Below are 22,527 nucleotides of genomic sequence, written 5' to 3' on the forward strand. Positions count from 1 at the left end.
TTCTTTTGGTTGTAACCTGTCTGTTCACGTCTTGTAAAAAGTGCAGAATTAGGTGGTCATATGACCACTCTGTGTTAGTGAAGATGGGCATAAGGGAATTACCTCACAGCTCCGTATCTCAAATCTGTGGGATTAAGCTCCATTAAACATGGAGCGCCAGCGAGCTTTATCTCGGGATTTCACTCTGAGACAGAGCGGAGCGCATAAGGAGGAGGGAGTCGGGAGGGAGAAAAGGCGATGAAACGTCCTTCACCTTTATCGACCAAATTATATAAAAAAAAAGGAGGGATGAGAAAAATTGCTTGCCTGTTCTACAGTACAATGGTGGAGAGGAGAGGAGAGCTAGGCCATCTTACATTCGTGTGCTTGGCATGCTTAAACATCTAGACAGCCACTCCAATACTGGCCTAACTCTGTAACAGCTCCTGGCACACACACACACACACACACACACACACACACACACACACACACACACACACTCTGGAAAAAAAAAAAGCAAAAAAGACTTTTTCCCCTCGGCACACTGGTCACTTAATGAGAAATGACCACTGCTGAGCCTTCGCCCTCTGCACTGCAGAACACTCTTTTTACACATACACACAAGCAGCTAAATGTGCAAAATCAAACAATCTGTCTGTATGCTTCTAAGAGAAAAAAAATAAGGTTCTTTAATTTGAGTCTTTAGTGCTTTATTTTAGAATGGACTTTGTGTCTGTCAATGATTAAACACAAGGATATCCTTACATTTCTCTGCTAAAAGAAAGATATGAATGGATTTTCAAAGTGCGATACTTCACAGTTATTACCAAACATACTTTTACAATTATTACTAGCATTACTGGCATTCTGTCTATCTCTCTCTCTCTCTCTCTCTCTCTCTCTCTTTGCAGCAGATGGCTCTTCAACACGGGTCTGGTTCCGCTCGAGGTGTCTGCCTGTTAAAAGGCAGTTTTTCCTTTCCACTGCTAAATGTTCCCAAGCGTTGCACTCATGGTGAGTTAGTTTTCTGTCTCAGTAAACAATATAACAAAGAGTATGGGCAACAGAAAAAGAAAGATTTAATTGGTACTTCAGAGGTCTTTCTGCAAATTTCAAGTCTCTAAACACAATAATGAGGTTGCAGAAACAGTCGATGGTCAAAAAGGAATTTGCGTTTAAAGAGGGACTCCTTGAAGGTAAGGTATGAGACATTTAAATATTAACATAGCAGATATCAAATGTAAGCTAACTATGTTTATCAGTGAGTAATAGCATCCTAAAGTGAGTAAAACTCCCTCTCAGCTTTGTCTTCATAAAGGACAGGACCACACTTCCTTCAGTTTGTTTATGTCTCACTCAGAGGAGGGGGAAGACCGGCCCTCCCACTCAGGGACAACCTGATTTGTGGAGGCATAATGCTAAGTTTTCCTGCAAGAGTGTAATTCAAGGAGAACCAACAGACTTTCCAAACCGACTAAGACTTTCTTTTGGGTATAAAATGCTTCAAAGAAATAAGATGAAGAATCAACTTGAGGCTGCTGATATGGAGATCAGTTGTAGAAACAGCTGCACTTAAGAAGGGGGGGGGGGGGGGGGGGGGGGGGGTGATGTGCTGAAGGAACAGCTTTGTTCTGGTTGAAGACAGGTGCTCAAATACTACACATCTAAAAGTTGCATATTATACCTTTCAGTGTCACATTCAGCAGCCACACCCTCACAGTATTATTTACAATGAAGTATTTTAAACATAGACTATAAACCAATAAGACAGGTTTAAACAAGAAGACTACAATAATCAGAAACTGTATAAACAAGCAAGACCTGAAGACCTCCCTCACATTTCTTTACAAAGGTTCGCCATGAGTGAATTGCACATCACTTCATTTGAATAATCAATAAGTCATACTTCCACATTAGCACATCAACGGTACTTACTGTACATTTCAAGTTTTTTTTTTTTTTTTTCAAGAACTTTGCCCTCGCTCCTCAACCAATACATTAACTGTACAGTCTGAGAAAGAAAAAAAGAAGAGAGCATGCTGGGAGTCAGGGTGGTCCAGTGATGAACACCTCCTGTGTCCTCCCTTCATCCTCTCTCTCTCTCTCTCTCGCTCTCTCTCTCTCTTGCTCTCTCACTTCTCTCCCTCCTCTGGGCTGTTATTGATCTGATCTCCACCTCTCTCAACTGGAGCCATGATTCATGTTGTTCGGAGCGGCCCTCACTCACCGCACAGAGACACAGCTCAGTCATGCCCTCGCCTATCTATCTGTCCATCTGTCTCTGCCTGCTCTCCCTCTCTCTGCCCGCCGGCCGTGCAACCTGCTGTCCACAGACAGACTTTAGTAGCACTTTGTGCCCCTGTAGGTGACGACTGATATCATTTCCTTTTATTTGCTCTAAACTTTCACATAAAAAGTATGTATTTTTCACCAAAGGCCTTCTTGTAAACATCCAACAAGAATCCAAAAGAGTGGACTTTTAAAGTTAAGGTAGATTTTCCAGACTTACTTTAAGGATGAAGATGGAAAGAAAAAAGACTGAGAAGGATTACAGCACAGAAAATGAAAGCTATTTCTTTTCCACTAGAAACGTTTCAGGCAGTATTTAAGAGGACAAAGAGACAAAAAAGCAGTATATTTTTTACACAGGTGACGCAATAGTGTACTGTATAATATAGAAGGCAAAGAAACTAATCTAATAATAATAATAGACAATATACTTCAAGATAAAATATAAGATGGAAAATATCTTGTTGTTTTTAACTTCTTTCTCAATACCATCAAAAAGATTGTTTCTAATTTAGTGTGATTAAAAGGAAAGAACACATATTTGACGAAAAGAAATGTCTAAATATTTTTCGAAAAAAATATGCGCACAAGTTGGACTTAACATCTACATAAAAATGATGAAATATGACCGTCCAGATGTTTTTTATTTTCTATTCATGCCTGATGAAATTCGCCACAGTAGTGTAAAAAGGAAAACATCAGGCTGAGAGTGAAGTTATACTCCTTAATCCCATTCCAAAGTCTGCATACACATCTACAGGACTGCCTTTGATAAGACTGCCTTTCCTTATTCCTATGAGAGAGAAATCAAAAGACAGTTTTCATCAATTGTTAGTGTGTTTCTGCTATTAGATAATATTTCCCTGTTCATTCAGGCTTCACCTCTTAAAGTGTGTCAGTCCATTCCATACAGAGCATGAAAAGAGAGAGAAAGAAAGAGAGCGAGAGACAGACAGAGATGTGTGTGTAGGCCTTGCAGCAGCAGGAGCACATAAAAGCCCGGCTTCAGCCAAGGCCCCTGCTCCAATGTGTAGAAATTAATTGAGTGAAAAAAATCTGCTGTTTAAGGTTGAAGTGGGTTATGGGAGGCAGTGTAACAATTGTTTTCTGTTTGCCAGCGGCTATATATCGTTCATTCTGGCTTTCTCTCTCCTCTCTGCTCAACACTCGCCTCTCCCTCGCTCCCCACCCAGCCCACCCCACCCTCCTCCTCCTCCTCCTCCTCCCTTACCATCCATCCACCTTCTAAGCCTCTCCGGCTCCCTCCTCTTCTTTTCATCACTCTTTTATTTTCCACACTCTACAGTCTTTTTTGATGCATTTTTATCTCCCCCATTCTCATCTATCACACAGGGGATTTTTGAGTCTTTTAATGCAATTTACAGGCTCAATTGATGAAATAATGTCTCACTATATATGCCTATGTGTACACTGAATGGGAAAATTCACTCACATGTGCTGCATACATTCATATAATATGTTCAACCCCCCCCCACCAACACTCTGTTTGTGTAGTTGTGAAACTACAAAAATGTGCATAATCTTCTTTGTGTTTGCGGGTACGTGTGCGTGTCAGTGCATCCGTCTACATGCATTCATTATTATTTAGTGACAGTGACATTAGCAAGGGGACTGGTGTCGACACACAATGCAGAACAAGCTTAGCACCCCCTTGGGCTTAAACAAATGACTCATTCGCTCTCAACGCTGAAATGTGCAGTTGAAATCTGCAAATGTCTCAAGCCGCCTTTCATTCCAGCGCTATAAAAAAACAACAACCCAACAACATAAAAACACAGCGACAACTGCGGATAAACAAAACAAAAAAGACACAGCGTTGAAAATCAACAGAAATTGCAGAAAAGGCGAGGAACAAAGATGCATGAGGTGCACAGGACACAGAGAGCAAACATCCATTCAGATTACTGTGAAAAGAACAAGAAACAGTGACGCGTCAGGTAGAAATGAAACAATGAGAGATGCAGAAAGCAATACAAATACTGAAAGAAACTATAAGAAGAAGAGGAATGCCGGGACAAGCGAAGTTATCTGCAACAAAACTTGCAGTGAAATTAACTCACAGACTTCTATCGGGATTGCTCTGTTGCCCAAAGCAGAAGGGTTAAACCTGTTTCCTGTGTTAAACTTCTCTTTAGCACCCTTTCATGTGAAATTTCAAACCTTTCAATATCACTCTGAGGAAAGCACAGTCGCTCGCCCTGTATAATTCTATACAAACACTTAACCATTCTCTTTGAACTTTGTAGCTCCTCTCATTATACCTCCTTTGAAGAGTGAATGCCGGAGCAATGCTACATTTTGATTTCGCAGTTATTAAATGTAACACAGCAGCAAATTACATCTAAACCTCTGTGTTGCTGGTTAATAATACATGGCCGCATGTGCAGTAGCTGCCAGAATAAATAGCTGAGAAAAAAAAAAAGGGGCGATAAAGGTAGCCGATGTGGAGGGCGCGTGAGTATAACAAATTCATCTTTCTGCAAACGTCAATACACAAATATTTTTGCAGATGAGGCAGAAAAGCAGCAGTGGGATTGTGGGTCCAGCCGTACTGCCTTTCGGAGTAAAAAAAAAGAAAAGAAAAAAGACAGAGATAATGTCGGTGGATGATTCCCCCTCAAAGCCTCCGTCCCTCTGTGTGTAAAAGTATCCTAAACACCGGTGCTGTGCTCGCTATCTGAAGGATGTTAAAGGAACCAAGTGTTCCTTAGCCAGCAGGGAAAAGAAGAGATCTTTCCACCGAGGCTTTACACCATCCCCACAAAATGCTTCACTTGAAATAAGGGTCTAAGTGTCTTTTGCTCCGGGTGTGGTCTCGTATTAACAGGGACCACTGGGGTACGCTGCTTTTTTCAAAGGCAACAAGTGGATGGAGCAAAGACAGTGAACAAAATAAAGACAGGAGAAGAGAGAGGGAAACTTCATTAATATCCTGAAGACATATTGCTACCTACGCATCATGCATTTTACAGGTTTCCAAGGAAAAGAAAACTACTTTGATTCTGCTCAATACCAAGACCTCGCCTGACCCTTTGGTCTTGGACTAGACAGAAAATCCCACGAAAAGTGTGAACCAGCCAAAAGCTGGTTTTAGATCATTAAACAGAGATTTTTGCAAAGAACTTGCACCCTGACATAAGGGAGGTGAGAGTCAGTGCGATGCAGAAACGACTCGTTCTCCTTTGAACTCCTACCTTTAAATTCAACTGAACAGACTGAATAAAGGTCTAGACCAGAGTAGGCCTTTCAGCACAAAATACAGTGCACTGTATCACTCGGTGCCAGGTTTTTCTGAGCAGAATTACTCTCTGAAGAGTATTCATGCATGGATCTGATACACTGTCGAATGTAGAAGCCTTGGTAAAAGTTGCTCATTAACATAAAACTCTGGTCCTGTGTTGCCCAGGGATCTTGAGTTTTGTTCACAAGACTAAACAAAAGGAGAATCAAACTATACAGTCAAACAAAGCCTTCTCAGTTCCTGCAGTGCTCTGTTTTATTCACCCTTTCTACAAACCTCTTGCCCCTACTTTGAATATCTGGTGCAGCTTCTGCCCTACTAACCTCATGGAGATTAGACAAATCAAACACGGGTAAAATCACTTGATTTGGTGCACCAACACTGATAATAAGGCTAATGAGAGCCATTTAAAAGTATACCTTTTGAAATCTCAGATTTAATGCTAAATGTCCCCAAATAATGTAAACAGTTACATGGCTTTAAGACATCTTCAATCCCTTATTTTTACTGTGCTCCATTATTCCCTTGAATTGGTTTTTACCGCAGGAGCAATAAGAAGGATTGTGTAGCTGCTGAAAAGTTCTCACATTTTCGCAGAAACCCTGGAGCTAGGTGGGAAAAACTGCAGTGGGGATCCTCTTTAAAAGCAGTCTTTAAATTGAAGTCAAACTCAAGTTTAGCAAGAAATTAAAATGCTTCTCAGGTCATGTTCTTGGGGATGTCTTCAGGTTCTCCTCAGCAATAAAAAGGAAAACCCCTGTGGAGGCACTTCAGCTTGACAACACTTCAACATGTGGCAACATGTGGTAAATTAAATTATGGAAATCTGTCAATTATGCACAGCTTTTTGATATGCATCCGCTCCCTACATCAACCTTTTGGAAAATTAGTCCTTCAAATACAGCTGCTGGGTAGGGATGGTGATAGCAGGGTCAGCCTTAAAGGCCGACAGAGGGGCTTAACTGCTGCTGAGTGATTCACCAACTAAGAAGTAAAGAGAGGAAAACTAATTACTGCTGTCTCAAAATAAAGCCATGGTTAAACTGGACACTCTCCAGTTATTTTCGTGAGGCATTCATGTGAGGAGGCTTTGGTTCAGTTGCTAATAACAACACAACAGCTCCAGTTAAGCTGTTATTCTAGGCTAAGGATCACTGCTTTAATCTACCATACTAGATCAAAAAAAAGATGTCACACATTACAGTAGCTTCAATGAACATGTGGTCCAATCACCTTCCTCCTGAGCATGGCAACATCTTAAACTGAATCATGTAATATCTAATGAAGGGCTTTGATTTGCGTCGTCATTTTTCTGGATTTTTTTTCTTCTTCTTTTGTCGAGTCCCTCTCTTCAAAATGTAAGTCTACTGTGTATAAGCATGAATACATTCAAAGACTTGTCATCACCAAAGCATGCAGCCAATCACAAGACAAAAAACTGTACGTGCGAACAAAAGGTTAGGAGTCATAACCATGGCAACTGTTCTTTAAAATATCACACACAGATTGGTTTTAACTCCTCCACGCGCTCAGGTAATTCAGAAAGGAAGATCTAGCTGTGCGAGCTCCAAGGCAAGGAAAGAAATATTGAATAACAAAGCAGGCTCCAGGAGAAGAGAGAAGACAATGGAAAGAGAAATCGATTTTCTGTCTTTACAGAGCAGGCAGCTGACTGTTGTCGAAGAGACAGAATATAAGTTTGAATGAAAATGGGAAATACAAACTTTTGTTGCTTTTGGGCATTGTCTGTATCAGTAATCCTATCTTAATTTCACAGTTGGCTTAGAGCAGGGGCAGCAGGGTAAGCATGCACGGTGTCACCTCCTTACAGAAACAGGGGTTTGTTTAGTGCCCTCTCACATCTGGCCACGCAATCTGGTGATATCAGCCGCTTCATCAATAAATCAGTGCTACTCCTGCTACTGAATACACATACAGGCACCCAGAGCAACTCCATTTCACAGATACGCAGCTAGTTTGATTATAACTTAGGGAAGCAACCCGCCTACCCCTTTTATGGCATGTTTTCCAAACCACGTTTTCACTTGCAAAAAACAAAAAAAAAACAAAAAAAAAAACGGGAACTGTCCCTGAAGAAAGTCATTAGATTTAATTTTGGATGGACAAAAATGTTTAATTTGCTGTAAAAGGAAGGATTAGTCTAGTAGTAAACGAGGAGTTAAATGTTGAAGGTCATGTGATATTGAAAGCCAATGCAGTGTAGCATCCAGCATGCATCCGCTAGCATCCACTCCATTACAACATTAGCAACTAATGTTTTGACATTTGTCTTCATTATTATCAATGAACAGAGGCGATTGAGCCACCAGCATGCTCCATTACCTTCCTTCATTGCACAGTTGCACAGTTGAAATCACACATTAGGGTGGATCCAACATGAAATGACAAGTTACGGTAGCTAAGGACGCCCCGGCTGATTATTTAGGAGGTGGAGGGTGAGAGGGCTGGGTGAAGGGATGGCGGGGTGGAGCTGAGGCTTGAATGGGATCTAGAGAACCGGTTGAGAACTGTATTGGCATTAAAGTGGGAGGGAGCGTGGGGCCGCAGAGCAGCACAGCACACCTTAAGAAGAGAAGCTCATTTCAATCGGTATAATTAGCCTGCGGTAATGAAATAAGTCAGAGGCACTGCCACCTTCACTTAAGAGAAAATCGATCCGCGTTTGAGGGAGTTTATTAAAGCTTAGGAATAATGGGGAGAAGGGTAAGAAGGGGTGGAGAAGCGGAGGAGATGGGGGGGAGTCGAGCAGACATTAACAACTAATCAGATAAGGAGTGGTGATAACTTTGGGGTAGAAGCTTGACAAGAAGCAGAGCGGCGCTCAGATGGAGTTTGTAAATGCAGATGTTTTTTTGGGGGCTCTGCTGTTTCGCAGAACGAAGCCAGGGGATGCCCGAGATATATGTGCACGCTGTGAGACCTACAGCTGAATGAAGATGACATCACAATCAAAACACAGAGGATTCTGATTGACCGCAGGCAACTGGACTTCCTCAGAGTTGCAAGGAACCCCAAGGAAGTTTGAACATCACCGGGAGCTGCTGTGTAGTGAGATAATCACTGATGGACATCTCTTCTCAGGGTGCCCCAAAAGCTGGGGGTGCTGCCTGCTCATTTATCCAGCCGTCTGGCCAGCTCACCTGGAGTGATGGGGGAGACGTCAGGAAGGCAGGCTGCTATTTCACGGCCTGTTAAGCGCTAATGCCGCAACATGCCCTGCGCTCCAATTTTAGGGAACAGGGAGCATTACCGCCCAACTCAAGGTTCTGTCCGTCTGGACTGTGAACTTGGAAGGTAGACGAGATGGGAGGAGGGGAGGGGGGGGGGGAGGGCAGAATGGAGAAAAAGAGGTGAGAGCAGGGAAAGACAAGACAATGAAATATATAGAAGCAGAATTAAAAGACGGAGAGATGAAAGAGAGAAAATGAAACACAACGGGGAGAGGTAGAGATAGAGAAAGGGAAGGAGAAAAGGCGTAGAGCTTTGGTTTACACGGGCTGCTGAGCCAGCACTGCAGAGCAGACAGGACAGCAGCAGCACACGCTGACATCTACTCCTGCTACGCTAGGCTGCCTCTCGCAGGCCCCAAAGGGCCCCCTCACTCTTGGACTCCATGCCTCACCCTCCCCGGAGCCACTGAACATCACTAGCCTGAAACCACCCATAACACTTGTCCTCTCCATGCACTAAACCTGGCCCATGTAATAACTACAGAACCCCTATTAAGCACTGGATAGCTGGGGAATCAGAGCAGCTCCAGTTGCTAAAGAATCCGCTGTAAAACAAGGGAGCTTATGCACAAGTTATGTCAACTCACTGTTTGAAGCCATGATATAAATTATGTATTTAAATGGATCTTTCTTTTCTCTTTCTAAATAGAGCAGTAAGCAGAAACAGATAGCTCTCCATCCTCTCCTGAGGTCTCGTACTTTCACTCAACAGAAGGCAAAGCTTAAGTCATTTTTATGTGCTTATAGTAAACATCACAGTGCATGATGGGCCGTGGATCCCATCAAAGGCTGCTTACAGCTGTGATGGATCACCTCCCTCTGTCAGTCTCCGTCAGGGGTTGAGGTTGACGAAGGACATGACTCAGGTCTACCAAGGCTGCAAAGTGTGAACGTGAAGGCAAAAACACTGCACACTGCGCACCGAGTGTCAGTTTCATGTGTAGTTTCTGAAATGGAAGTTCATGTCCAGTTACTGTGAGCTCTCTTGTACACGTGAAAACCAGAGTCAGTTCCTCTCTGTGTTCTCGTTCTTCAGAAAGCTTCCCGTTTTGTCTCGCACTGGGTCTGTTGTTGTCGCTATTAGCTCTGGTAAACTGGACTGGTTTCAGCATATAGAAGCCCACAGAGCAAAAATCAAACCGAGTTATAGACAATCAAACTTTATGTCAATAACTCTTGAAATACTATATTTGAATAAAAACACCCTTTATCTTAAGGTGCACTGCATGTAAATATTAGGATTTGACCTGGATCTGAAACATTAACTATGTCTCTATAAACATTGAATGATTAAACAATACACAAAATCCTCCCTACGCATTGCTTCTATTTCCTTTTGGCGGATATTCATACCGAACCGCAACAATGGTGCAGCAATGGATCGTATAAGGTTCGTGATTTGAAGCCCCTAGCACACTTGGAAACATCCTGGCAAGTCAACAGGGCCACACAGAACACACAGCACAGAGTGTAGCGTATAAATTGAATCTTTGGTACTGCTCTGGATTCAAGACTCTTTTATGCTTTTTTTTTTTTTGTTACGTTTTCTCACCTCAACAGCAAATCTCTTCAGCCCTCGCTTGCCAGGAAATGTCTTCTTTTGAAAATGTTATTCTTAAAAAGCTGGGACTCTTGGTCACAGAGGTCTGGGTATTTTTATATCCCGTAACAGTATGTTTCTCCTCGTCCATTGTGACAGGAACACGACCACAGAAGAATACTGGACAGGAGAAGTAGCTGTGATTCAGTAGCTGTGCCTGTTCAGAGAGTAGCACTAAATAAAAACGGCTTCGTTTCTGGAACATTGACCAGCATTGATGCCGGAAAATAGGACAGTGGCATACAGTAAAGTTCACTGTTGGGAGGCAGTGCTTGTACAGTATGTGAGCTCAGTATGTGGGCCTTGATTATATTGCAGAAAATGGAAGGAAGAAAGAAAACTTTAACTGACATCCATTAAAACTTTGTATTTGTGCTTAATATTTTGGGGAAGTGTTAGCTCTGACATATCAGAGCCAGCATAGCCTGTTCCTTCCAAACAATACAACAATGTACCAGGCTTCTCCTTGGAGGGATAGTTTGAGTCAGTCATGATGTGATATTTATTTATTGATCGAGGAAGGGTATCCAAAAATTGTGCAATGGTGGTGCAACCTGGGGAGAGCTGAAGAGAGGTCAAAAGGCCTTCAACATAGCTGAGTGTGGCAGCTTTAGAGAGAACTCCCCGAAACAGTTAGAACACTTATCGCTGCTAAAATATAAATTGAAGGGCTTCCTAATCAACCAGGGAGAAATCTGCATTTTGTGACATGCATACAAATGTACAATTTCCACCAATGGAAATGCTGCATTTGCCTGAACATATTAAGTGCAAATGTGCATCACGTACAACTTGTGTTGCACAAGTTTGAGAATCTCAACAGTAAATAATCTCTTTTAATTTGGAATTTATCAGTGAAAATAAGCTGACAGTGAAGTAAGCTGACAGAAACTGAAATATAATATGTAACAGTGCAACACGATGGATGCATGTTGTCCCAACAGGTTATCAGGCCTCTGCAGGACCAAAGATGACACTGAGCTGGCTGGGCAAAGGAAGAGGTCATTTTCTTGGAGTGACAAATATCTGCAGGAGTACAAACAGAGTGCAAAGCCCCTGTTGGGAGAATGCCTGAGCTTTGTCTTTGTCACACTGCGTGACACAGACTCACAGCACCACTCCCTGAGGTGTGTGGCTATGTGTACATGTGCACACAGAAAAAAGAGAGGCGGAAATCTCCCACCCTCACATCTCCACCTGTACTCTATCTCAACTCCTGTGTGAAAGAGAGCAGAACCCAAACTTGGACACATCTTCAAGTAATGGAAGTGAAACAAGTCTGGGGCTAAAACTTGCCTGATATCATTTTTTTTTAGGACTGTTGATAAATAAGCCAAGGTGCCAACACTATTTCCCCAACACCTTAGGTCAAGCAACATCGAGCCTGGGTTAACCAAGGATAGATACAAGCTGGCATGGGGATCGACTTGGAGAGGGTAAGGGAACGCTAGTTTCTCAGCACTGCTGTGAGCCAGCAAGATTAATGTAGGCTCTCTGGAGCAAAAGCAACATCCAGCGCCTTAATAAGGTACAAACAATCGGTTCCACTCCACTGGCTTCCTAGGGAAAACTATTGTTGTACTGCATTGTTTCTCTGTAAGTCTCCTTGGAGACACACGGCCGTCTGCAACATGTGACTGTCTCCATTACAGCCAAGGGGAGAGCTCACTGTAGACCTGTGTTTGTCTGCGTCAGGCTAAAGGCTGGCTCTCACCCCACCTTCAACCCGCCTTTTTTCTCTTGTTCACGCCCTCTGAATCCAAAGTCTTGCACTCACCTCAACTCCCTGTACTTTCAACTTCATGTGATCCTCCCGTGTGGTCTTCCCATCTTTCCTCTTCTTCCAGCAGTAGCCATCTTTTCTGTACTTCACCTTCTTCCTGTTGTACAATATCATCGACCCATTCTGTGGCCTGGATCCACAGAGAGGACAGAGGACATGCAGAGGGTGAAAGAGAGAAAGAAGGAGGTAAAAAGAATAATTAGTAAAAATGAGAAAATATTTTTCTGGCACAGTTGCATCACAGCTTAGGGACTTATTTTAAAGATGTACAAAGAGGCCCGACACAGCGGAAAATGCACCAGTGAATAGGATGACAAGACTTCTTCCGAGTGTTTTCACCATTGCTAAGCAGAGTTTGACAATGAACAAAGCAGCCTTCAGCATTTCTTACGGCGAGAAGTGTGTGCAGCTAATTGACACTCGTCATGGGAGGGGGGGGGGGGTCCCTTTCTTATCTCTCATTCATCCAACTTAAATGAGTTGTGGTGTTGGAGGTCCCTCGGGGGAAGAAAAAGATCCTCCCTCACATTACATTCATAATTCATTCTCACTCCACTAGACCACAGCCTGTGGACTCATAATGATATAATGTAACTATTTGATGATAATCTGCCTTTCCACTTTGATATGTAATGGAGGCATTTTGCGCTCAGTGTTAAACATTAACAGAAAGTGTGGCATCAAAAATGTATGACTTACTCCACAATAGGAGGGTTTGTGTATGCATGGATTGTTGAGTGGCCTGAATCCATACGCTGAAATGTGCATCGGTCTCACACTTCTCTTTTTTCCAGTGCTCCAACAGGCAAACACACTAACATTCACGCAGATGTGATGGTTTGGAGCCCTCCCAAATGAAAACAGGTTTTGCATCAGTGTTTGAAGCGTCACAGTGAAAGTGTGGGAAAGCCGCCTGGCCAAGCTGCTGTGGAGATGGTTTAACATTCAGCCGGTGAGCCTTGTTAGCCTTGCGCTCGTTGCTCACATACGCAAACACAAACTCATGAAGACGAAAAAAATAAAAAATAGGAACACTCTCATCAAAGCAAAGAACAAAAGCTGAGCTGATTTGTGTCTTCTGTGAGAAAAAAAATAAAAATAAACAATTGTTTTGCATTGTTTAGTGGCTTATTGTAATTTTTTTTTAACAAGGTTTATTTATAACGCTGCATGCATCATTTTGCAGGGGCTGCCTTTGGGGGCCAGGCCGCGTGTTTATCTTAGTATCACTCATCAATCATTTTCCCAGGCTGCAATCTCGGGGGCCAGTGTAGAGGGAGGAGAAAGGATGGAGAAGGGGTCCCTGCAGTCCCCCCTCTGTGGCCCCTGACAGCACCTTCTAATGAGAGACGCCACTCACACACAGGCGTACAAACTCCTTCCTGATCTCCCTTCCTCCCTTGCCCCCCCCCCTCCCTCCTTTCCTCTCTCTTCTTGCCGTCAGTCAACTCGAGCTGTGCATCAGGGGAGACTCTGCCTCCTCCCTCTCTCTCCGATTCGGATTTTGCCTTTTTTTTTTTCCCTTTCCCTTTTGTTTCATCTGTTTCAAGATCTCTCACCTCGATTCTCCCACACCGCCCTCTCTCCGGCTGTCTTCTCCTCGCTCACTGAATACTCAGCACACTTTGCAGAAAACAACTATTTAAGAGACATTTTTATTGGTCAGTTTGAAAAGTGAACCGGCTACAAGAAGTATAAATTGTGTTCTAGTTTACAGCAACTGTAATGTCACCAGTTGATGAGGCGTGATCATAAATGGCGCTGGTCTTCTAACAACTTTGCAGATTGCTGCAATCCCAACATGTACTCACATACATTTGCATTCCCAAAAAGTCACCTGAAGGACGCTCATTTGACACGCCTACATCAGCACTGGGATTCAATCAAACTTGCGCTGAAATGCCCCTCTCTAACTGTGTGATCCTATTATTTGTTTCGATATCATTTCGGGTTTTGTCCTTCAAAAGATACAAGGAGTGCGTGCTTCTTAAAATGTGGCTCTGCTTGAGACAAAAAGATGGGCGCGGATGAGATAAGGCAGAAAATCAAATGACACGGGGCTATCTGATCTCCTCCGGAGCACTGGAAATTGGGGTGAGGCGTCGGTGTCAGAGGCTCCACGGCGTATTTATCGGCTCGGCGCAAAAACGTATTCGCTCAGCTATTTTTGAGAGACTGTTAGGTAGATGCTATTTTCAATTCAAGGCGCTTTGGGCTCGGAGGAGAGAGCAGAGGCACCCTGGAGTAGGTCTGAGGCAGAGGCCTGTATAAAATGCATGCTTTGCCAACATAATGTGTCTCTTCTCCCTCCTGCTGTCTCCCTCTCCTTCCCCTCTCCCCAACTCATCTCTTCCACTGTATACTTAGGCGCTCCAATTAATCTTATCAGAATTATACATATTTATACATGAGGGGAAAAAGCTAACTACTCTGTTATCAAAGAAGCGTGACAGGAGGCCCTCTGTCTCTGATGCCTAAATGTGGCAGATTAAAATGGAAATACAGGCTTCTTCTGACAAAGTGCACACACGCTCCACAGCTGCTTTCTCTCCTCTTTGGAGTTTGCAGCGATAATAAGCTTTGCCCTCCGGGTGGTTGTTAGGCCATGTCCAGTCCTTTAGGAATCATTCATTTACTCAGGTAATGGCATTCGCTCAATCAGATTTGTTCATTTGTGAAAAGTCAGGAGAGGGGTGGGGGGTTTATGAGGCTGGTGACGTGTTCAGCAAGGCAACAAAGCAAGAGCAGGGGGAGGCCTGGAGCGCACACAGGCAAAATATTGCTCACAGGCTCAGCTTGACTGTCTAAAGGCTCCTAAGCACTAAGAAAAGGAAGAAAGCCAAGAAAGAGGCGGCTAAAATAGACAGAGAGAGAGAGAGAGAGAAATCTGTGCGAGTGTTAGAGTTATTCCTGTTCTAGCAGAGATCAGTGGGGAGAAACCACCAAACTGGTGAATCATCATGAAAACCTAAAATATGAAAAAACATCAGAGGATTTCTGGAGTCTTCTGATTTTAATAACCACACATTCTTGCAGTACACAAACAGGTTTAGTTCTTTTAACGCATACATGTTTTCAGCAACTCCAAAATATTGACTCTTGGATGTGTATCACACAAGAAATACGCTATTACTCAATGACCTGACCCAAAGTACTCAACTGTATCAAGTGTACTCAGGATTAAGACAAGAGTATAACACTTTAATTGTCCTTTTTTTTTCTTCAAAGTAACAATTGAGTGCTGCAGAATGTTTTCTTGTAAAGGAGTTAAAGGGAATGAAATATTTCCGTCTTGGTGGACCGGTGTCGCAGTAATAGCTGGGCTCCAGCCACTCTCTCCCTCTTCCACACTCTGTCCAATTCCCCATGATGCCCTGGGTTTGATTAATACCATACATGCTGTTTTTCTCCCCAGCAAGCTCAACTGGCAGTGCAGCCAGGAGGAGAGGCGAGAGGATAGAGAAGAGCGGAGGATGGAGGACAGAAGAAAAGAAGAAAGGAGGAGAGAGAAAAGGAGAGAAGGATGGAGGAGAGGAGTGAAGCGGAGAGGAGAAGAGAGGGAAGGAGCGCTAGGCCTGAGAGGCTTTGAAGATCGGAGGGCGAGCTGGTTGGGGCCTGAAGTGGCTCAGGAGGGAGGCAACACCTGCTGTTCTCAATTACCCATCAGAGCCTTCAGCCATCACAGCCTTTACCCCACTGTGTCAACAACCACACTTGCACCTACTCCTCCTCCGAACATATCTACACACTCACAAACACACACACACTCCTTTCGGTGTCACACACACCAATCCCATTAAGTATAAATATGAGGCACAAATATGCCCCTGAGCTTGAGTGTTTGTGTGCACACATGTATCACGCACACGTGCACAAACATCACCAAGTTTCTGGTCACCCTGTTGCTCCAACTCGGGACCATATTAATAGCAAGAAGAGTGACAGAACATCAATAATACACTGATGCTGGTCATTACGGCTTCTGTCAATCACGGATAAAACGGAGGTCACACGTGTTAACACACGTGTAGACGTGCAAGCACACACATATCTGGAGCTGTTGGCGGGGAGCAGAGGTGTTTCCACGAGTAATGTAATTATATTTCAAGCAACAGCGCTCTATTAGATGGCACATCATGTTTGAGCAGGATGTGTGAGCAGAAAGGTGCTGGCGCGGCGTCGGGTGCTCCTATCTGGACGCATCATGTGCAATTGATGACTCGCAGATAAGCTGCTCCCTTCAGCCCCTGCCAAAGAATGCATCAGGAAGTGGGCCGTTCGCTAAAACTACTTTAAATGTAAATCTGCCACGGCCTCAGGATTGAGATTCATTGTCTGCGCTGCTCTGAAGCCCTCCAACTCCCCCGCTAGTGTTCGTATGTCGAGACGCCGCCGGGTTGCGTAGCTCTTTGACTGCCAATGAGGTCTCAACGCCTGGTCACTGTCATACCCACAGTTCCTACTACTTTAGTCCCAAGCGTCCTCAGCTCTGAGCCCTGAATGCTTAATTAGATATGATAATCAAGGGAGTCAGGGGTACTGTGGCGGGTCAGTCAGCTGGAACAAGTTACGCAGCATCTTCAATCTTCTCCCTTTAGATCTTCTCTCACTGTGACATGTTAATCTTTTCTTCTTACCATATATGGCTATATGGCTTTATATAGCTACATTATAGTGCTGTAAATATCTATATAAGGCTTGTAGGTGCTAAACGACAGAGTAAACTGTTACCAAACAATTCAAACATTTAGCACATCCACTGAAATGATTGAGTTTGAATCTTTAGTTGTGGCCTTTAATCAGATAAAGTGTTGAACTGTGATTCATACAGTAGACATGTTCTGAAACCTTTTTGCCTTCTCAGTCCTAATTCTGAGTGCTTGGATGCTTGATACTGATGTTGGAGGTTGACACCTAAGCTTGTTACCAATGTTTGATACCGATATCAGAGGCCAATCGAGATTCTTAATGAAACAAATTCAGTCCTATTTTTAAAGCATTAAGGATAACTAGGAGAAAAAGCAGTCCCATTAAAGTCCGGTTATTTCAAAATATGATGCCATATCTGAAATGCTCTCCAGATGGTGCACAATGTTTGTTCACCCAGTGTGCTACACTAAATACGACTGTAATGACGAGGGGCTAGCTGCGGCCCTGGAGTCGTAATTCAGGATAGGGAGACAGATCGTATGCCTACCCTCGTTCTCTCTATCTCTACTTCCAGTGTCTCCCACAGAACTCCAGCCCCGGCCTGCTGCCCTCCAGCACAAAACAGATGTTCCCCCCACACTTATCTCAATGAAAAAATCACAGACAATTTACAAAGAATATAAATTACGCTGGTAGCTGCACATCAATGTCTCTGTCCCTATAAGACCTTGTAAAGAGGATAAGGGTGAATTGGTGTGGGAGGGTGGGTTTTGGATTGTTGGAAGAGAACATAAGGCGGATAGAAGCAGCAGGGGTGGAGGGGTGGTGGTGCTGTTGCTCTTATCTGGTCCGCAGCAGCCCGACAGAATGAGAGAGAGGCTGGTGACTGCCGGTGATGCAGCGCTGATAGCAGCTAAGCCGGTTTCATGCACATTTCAGGGAGACTGCCATCACTGCTCAGACTCAAAACTCTCGGCTCCTGCCAGTGGATGAGGTTGGGACATTATTTACAAATAGCCATGTCGTACACTGGTAACTCCATTCACTGTGTCAACACATGCACGCATAGCAGCGAGGGCTAATGTGCAGCTTTGATGTACAGCTTAGGTGACATGGAATTTGAATTTCAGTGCTTGTAAGGTTTTGGCTGTGAAGACATTTCTCATTCACTTGAAATGCACACTATCGCTGTGTGTGTGTGTGTGTGTGTGTGTGATGTGTTTAACTGGGTTGAAATGTTGATGACGTTTAACTGCTTCCTCAAAGGGCTTCCTCATCATGTTTGCTATTTTCAGCCTTTAGTCGGTATGCATATGCTCACTTGGAAATAGCGACGACAGAGACGATGATTCATACCTCACATCCTCTCCACTAATCTTCACAAATCATCCGTGGTGTGTCTCATGACGTTGTAAATAAAGAAAAAAGCTTTTTTACAGGCTGGCTCCTGCTGACAACTACATGCTGAGTTCACCGTACATCTGTAGACTTAAGTCCTGTAGCATCGCCTTATGATGACAATTCGTAAAGAGGATGCTTTTGTACTTTCAATAATGCATGTGCAGTGGGGGAATTGCAAACAGTCTTATTTTATGTCATCGCGTAGAGTTGCATTCTCCTGTGGTAAGGAAATACTAATGCAATTAAATCCGAGTCGAACTAGACTTCAGCGAGAAAAGGTCATCTTTTCATTATTAGTAACAACAACCTTGCTTTCTATTAAAACGAGAAGCAGGAGGATTCAGCCACCGAGCTAATGATGTGGCCTTGCACTTCCAAGACATATATTCAGAGCAGAGGATCAAAGATTTATGTCTCTCTTACAGGTTTCCTATTAAAGCTTCATTCAACAAGTACCACCAACTTGTTTCTTTGACAGAACTTAAAATAAAAGTGTAAATTAGGTTACAAAAAGCACGATAGAGCAAAAGAAGTAAAGTAAGAGAGGATGAAAGCCTAGTTCATAGAAACATAAACTTTAAAACCTTCCGCCTGTCCATAGTTTTACTTACTGACTCCAAAGGCCACTAAGCCCATAAATGAAGGAGTCAAATTACCTTTGTGTTGGCCCAAATATGAATCGAGTTAAAAACAACACAAACAAATTCATTCTACAAATGTATTACAGCTAGGGCTTATTCTAGGGCTGATTATTTTCACAAAACAAAACTTTAAAAGCCCTTTTCAAAGTCTGAAGCCCATGGTAACTTCTTCAAATTGCGTCTTGTGATATCAAACAAACTTGATTTACTGTCAGAAATGACGACAAAAAAAAAGACAATCCAACAAGCTGGAACAAGCAAATGTTTCACAATTCTTCTTGAAAACAACCTGAATGGATTCATCGATTCTTAAAATGAATTTTCTTTCAGCTGAGTCATCATATATATACCAGTGACTTGCTCTACCTCTAAAACAAACCGTCTTCTTCTGACATATAAATTGATTAAAGCTTCAGTTCCTCGTCTACTTTCGTGCATCTGTTCCCAATCAGTTGCATTTCTATTTCCATAAAGTTATGAAGTTAAGAAGCTGAAGTATCAGCGTTCTCTAATGCTAACTGATAGAGTAAGACTTTGAGCCTTTAGCATGTGGATAAAACTTAGTAGACCAGATCATTGGAATTGGTTAATGTCAACTTTGCTGTCCTTGCAAAGACGAGTATGAATATAAAAATTATTATTCATCAGAAAAAAATAAACCTACTGCATGTATTGTAAAGCAAAGATCTTTAAAAAAAATACAGTTGGACTCCATCTGTGATTATATGGGGGTGTCAAGAGGTTTGTGATGGGGCAAGGACAGACTCTCCTCCCCCATCATGCCTCATGCCAGACCGGGCTTATGGATCACCTGGACATGGCCCTCCTTGTCTCTCCCCCAGAGCAGCGCTGCCACAGTGCCAATGACCTTCCCCTATTGATCTCGCAGTGACGGAGCACAGCTAAGGCCAGCTATTGAACCACTTATGATTAATTCAAAAATCCTGCCTTGTCCACAAAAAAGGTAAAAGAACAAAGCACAAGCAGTGGGAACAAGTGAAAAGAGAGATGCATGAAGAGCCAGCAAGGTCACGAAAAAGCTCTACTTTTTAAAGTGTGACAGAACTTCAGAGTTAGAAGTGTTTCTTTACAAGCTGACCAAGCTATAAAGAACATCTCAGAGTCCCCTTTGTCACGAAAAAATATCAGCAGAATGATGGAGGGGTCGGGTTGAAAAGAGGGAGTGATAAAAAGAGAGGAAGAAGCAGACAGGAAAACAGAGAGAGAAGGAAGAGGAGAAGCTATTCTTCCTCTCCCGTCTCTTATTCCTCGGTCCTATTTTTGTCATGAGGATAGACCAGTGAGGGCGAGAGTTTGAAATTGAGCTGTAACTCTATCTGTGTGCTGGAGCGAATCAGAAAGTCTATCCCACCTTTCACCTGGGAATCACAGCTCTCTCTGTGCCCTGTCTGGTCGCCATACCAACCAGCTAGGCATCATAGGATTAATTGGAGCCCAGGGCTCAGCGGCAGCTCATGCACAGATAGAGAGAGCGTGGGGGGGGCAGAAGGACGGACATCAGCCACAGTCAAGTGACGGTAGCCATGCAGATCTAATCGAATTTCAAGCATTGCTTGCATTGCAGGGCTGATATGGTCCTGTGGTAGCACTAAACATATCGGAGGCCGAGCCACCTCCGCAGCGACGCTCCGATTGGATTCCAGGATGAAGTTCACAGTATAGCGTTGGCTTTCTCCTCTGATCCCTGTGTGTGGCGTGGGGATTTTACACAAACACTGACACAGTTTGATTCGCCTCAGTAAACACAACCTGTGCCAGAATGTAGAGTTTACAGAGCAGCAACAGAGTAGAGCCCACTGCGTCCAGTCTTGATGTGAGATAAAAGAGAAAATGACAGGTGTACATGAGTTGTTGTTCTTTCAATAATTTGAGATCTACTTTTATTTGCCTTTTTAACACTTGATCATAGACAACATTATTAGAATCCAAAGGGAAAAAAAAGAAAAATAAAGGTCAAGTAAAAGTGTCTGTTTTAAATCCTTCTAAAATGTTAAGCCAAAAAGTTGGTATTTCTTTTCCATAACCAAAACAGATTCTTAAAAATGCCCGGCGCTCCTGTTTAATTCTTGGCAGTTTAAAGTTCACTGACAACATTTTCATAAATGCAGAAGAATCTCCACTTTCAGTTCATTTGTTGATCATCAGACTCAGCTTTGAGCAGCCTTTGCACCGCGGCAGATGAGCCTTGTGTGGCGCAATCAGCATGATCCAGCTTTAGACAAATCAGATCAAAGCTGCTCAGCTGGCCAAAAGTTCACACTGTACTTTGAATTGGGAGGCCTTTAGCTGTGAATGTGTTCCAATGTGTCAGTGTGGAGCACAACATTCATAGCGAAGCTACTGTACTCTAACTTCACTTGTTGACAATTAAATGTAGACCATGCTGTTTCTGTAGATTCTGGTGAACTGCTGCAGACATTTAATGTGTCGACCACTGACCATAGAACATTACTGTAAACAGATCTCTTCTGCTTTAGCTGCTGGGCTAGCTTTAGAAATGCTAGTAGGTGTGGTTAGGGCATCTTTAATTGTTAAAACCTGAATGTTGTGTTTACTTAAAGAGTGTTCAACAGTTCTTTATTGGTGGACGCTAACTATTCGTTACCTCATGCATTCAGGCTACTGACTTATAAATTGCCCATATATTGTTGTACAATTCTATTAATTGTGTTTGTTTCAAATAAATAGATGGTTTGTGTGCTGAGGCCCCTTTTGTTACTTATCATTAGTTAACAATTAATTGGCTCAGGCCAACCATGACAGTGTGACAGACACAGAAGCAGAAGGCCTAGCATCAACAATTTTCACATATGCTCTCCGAAAAAGCCTGCCCCTTTAACAAGGTTGATATTCACACACTATGATGGGACCAATCAGGGCATTGTGTAATCAGATGTTTCCATAGTAGAGTGGAAAAGAACAAACTGGCGAGCAGAAAGGAATATGAAGCTGCTTTGTTACTTGCACCACGATTGCACCTGTCGCTCAGTGTTGGCTTGATATCAAAGATATCATCCCCTTCGCTTGCTTGTGTTGAATTTCCTTGACTTTAACCTGCCGTGTCCACACATCAGCTCAATCTGACTTCATGCAGAAATGTAACAAGGGGCAGGCAGGAAAACAAATGTTTACGAATGCAGGTCATCCCGACATTTTTGGAGACATTTTCAGCAGTTTTGTGCAAGTCGGAATACAGAATGACACAGTTTGTCATAACAAATAACTGAAATACATGAACTGAATAGTGTTAATACAATGAGATAAAAGAATAAAAATGTGTACTGCCCTCATGTGTCTGTAGATTGCGCTCATATTGTAGAAATAAGAGAAGCTTCTGTATGTGGTAAATTATGTTGATGTCATTCTAATTGTTTAAAATGTGCTTCCCATAAACAATGCTGAAGATAATAAAAAAAGACTGTATGTAGAGACTGACTGAAGAGACAGAGATGAGACAAAGAGGGTGTGTGTGTGTGTGGTGTATGATGTTATGGTAGAGAGTGTTAGTCAAGTGGTCCCACAGGCCCTCGCAGCTCCCTCTCACTCAATTTCTCTGGGTATGTTTGTATATGATGACCCGTGACCTTGGCCCCTGGAACATGTCTGAGATCACTTCACTCCTACTTTGATGCATCAGCTAGGGCCAG

At 43.0% G+C, this 22,527-nt stretch overlaps 1 protein-coding gene across 1 annotated transcript in view; it reads right to left on the reverse strand.

The window, feature by feature from the left end:
• The window catches only part of camta1a (calmodulin binding transcription activator 1a), a 292,114-nt gene that overhangs the window by 114,228 nt on the left and 155,359 nt on the right, over nucleotides 1–22,527 (reverse strand). The window contains 1 exon segment of the mRNA XM_079360272.1: nucleotides 12,162–12,297. Within this exon segment, the coding sequence (XP_079216398.1) occupies nucleotides 12,162–12,297 (136 nt within the window).

The sequence above is a fragment of the Symphodus melops genome (genome assembly GCF_947650265.1).
Source record: "Symphodus melops genome assembly, chromosome: 13".
NCBI classification, from domain to species: Eukaryota; Metazoa; Chordata; class Actinopteri; order Labriformes; family Labridae; genus Symphodus; species Symphodus melops.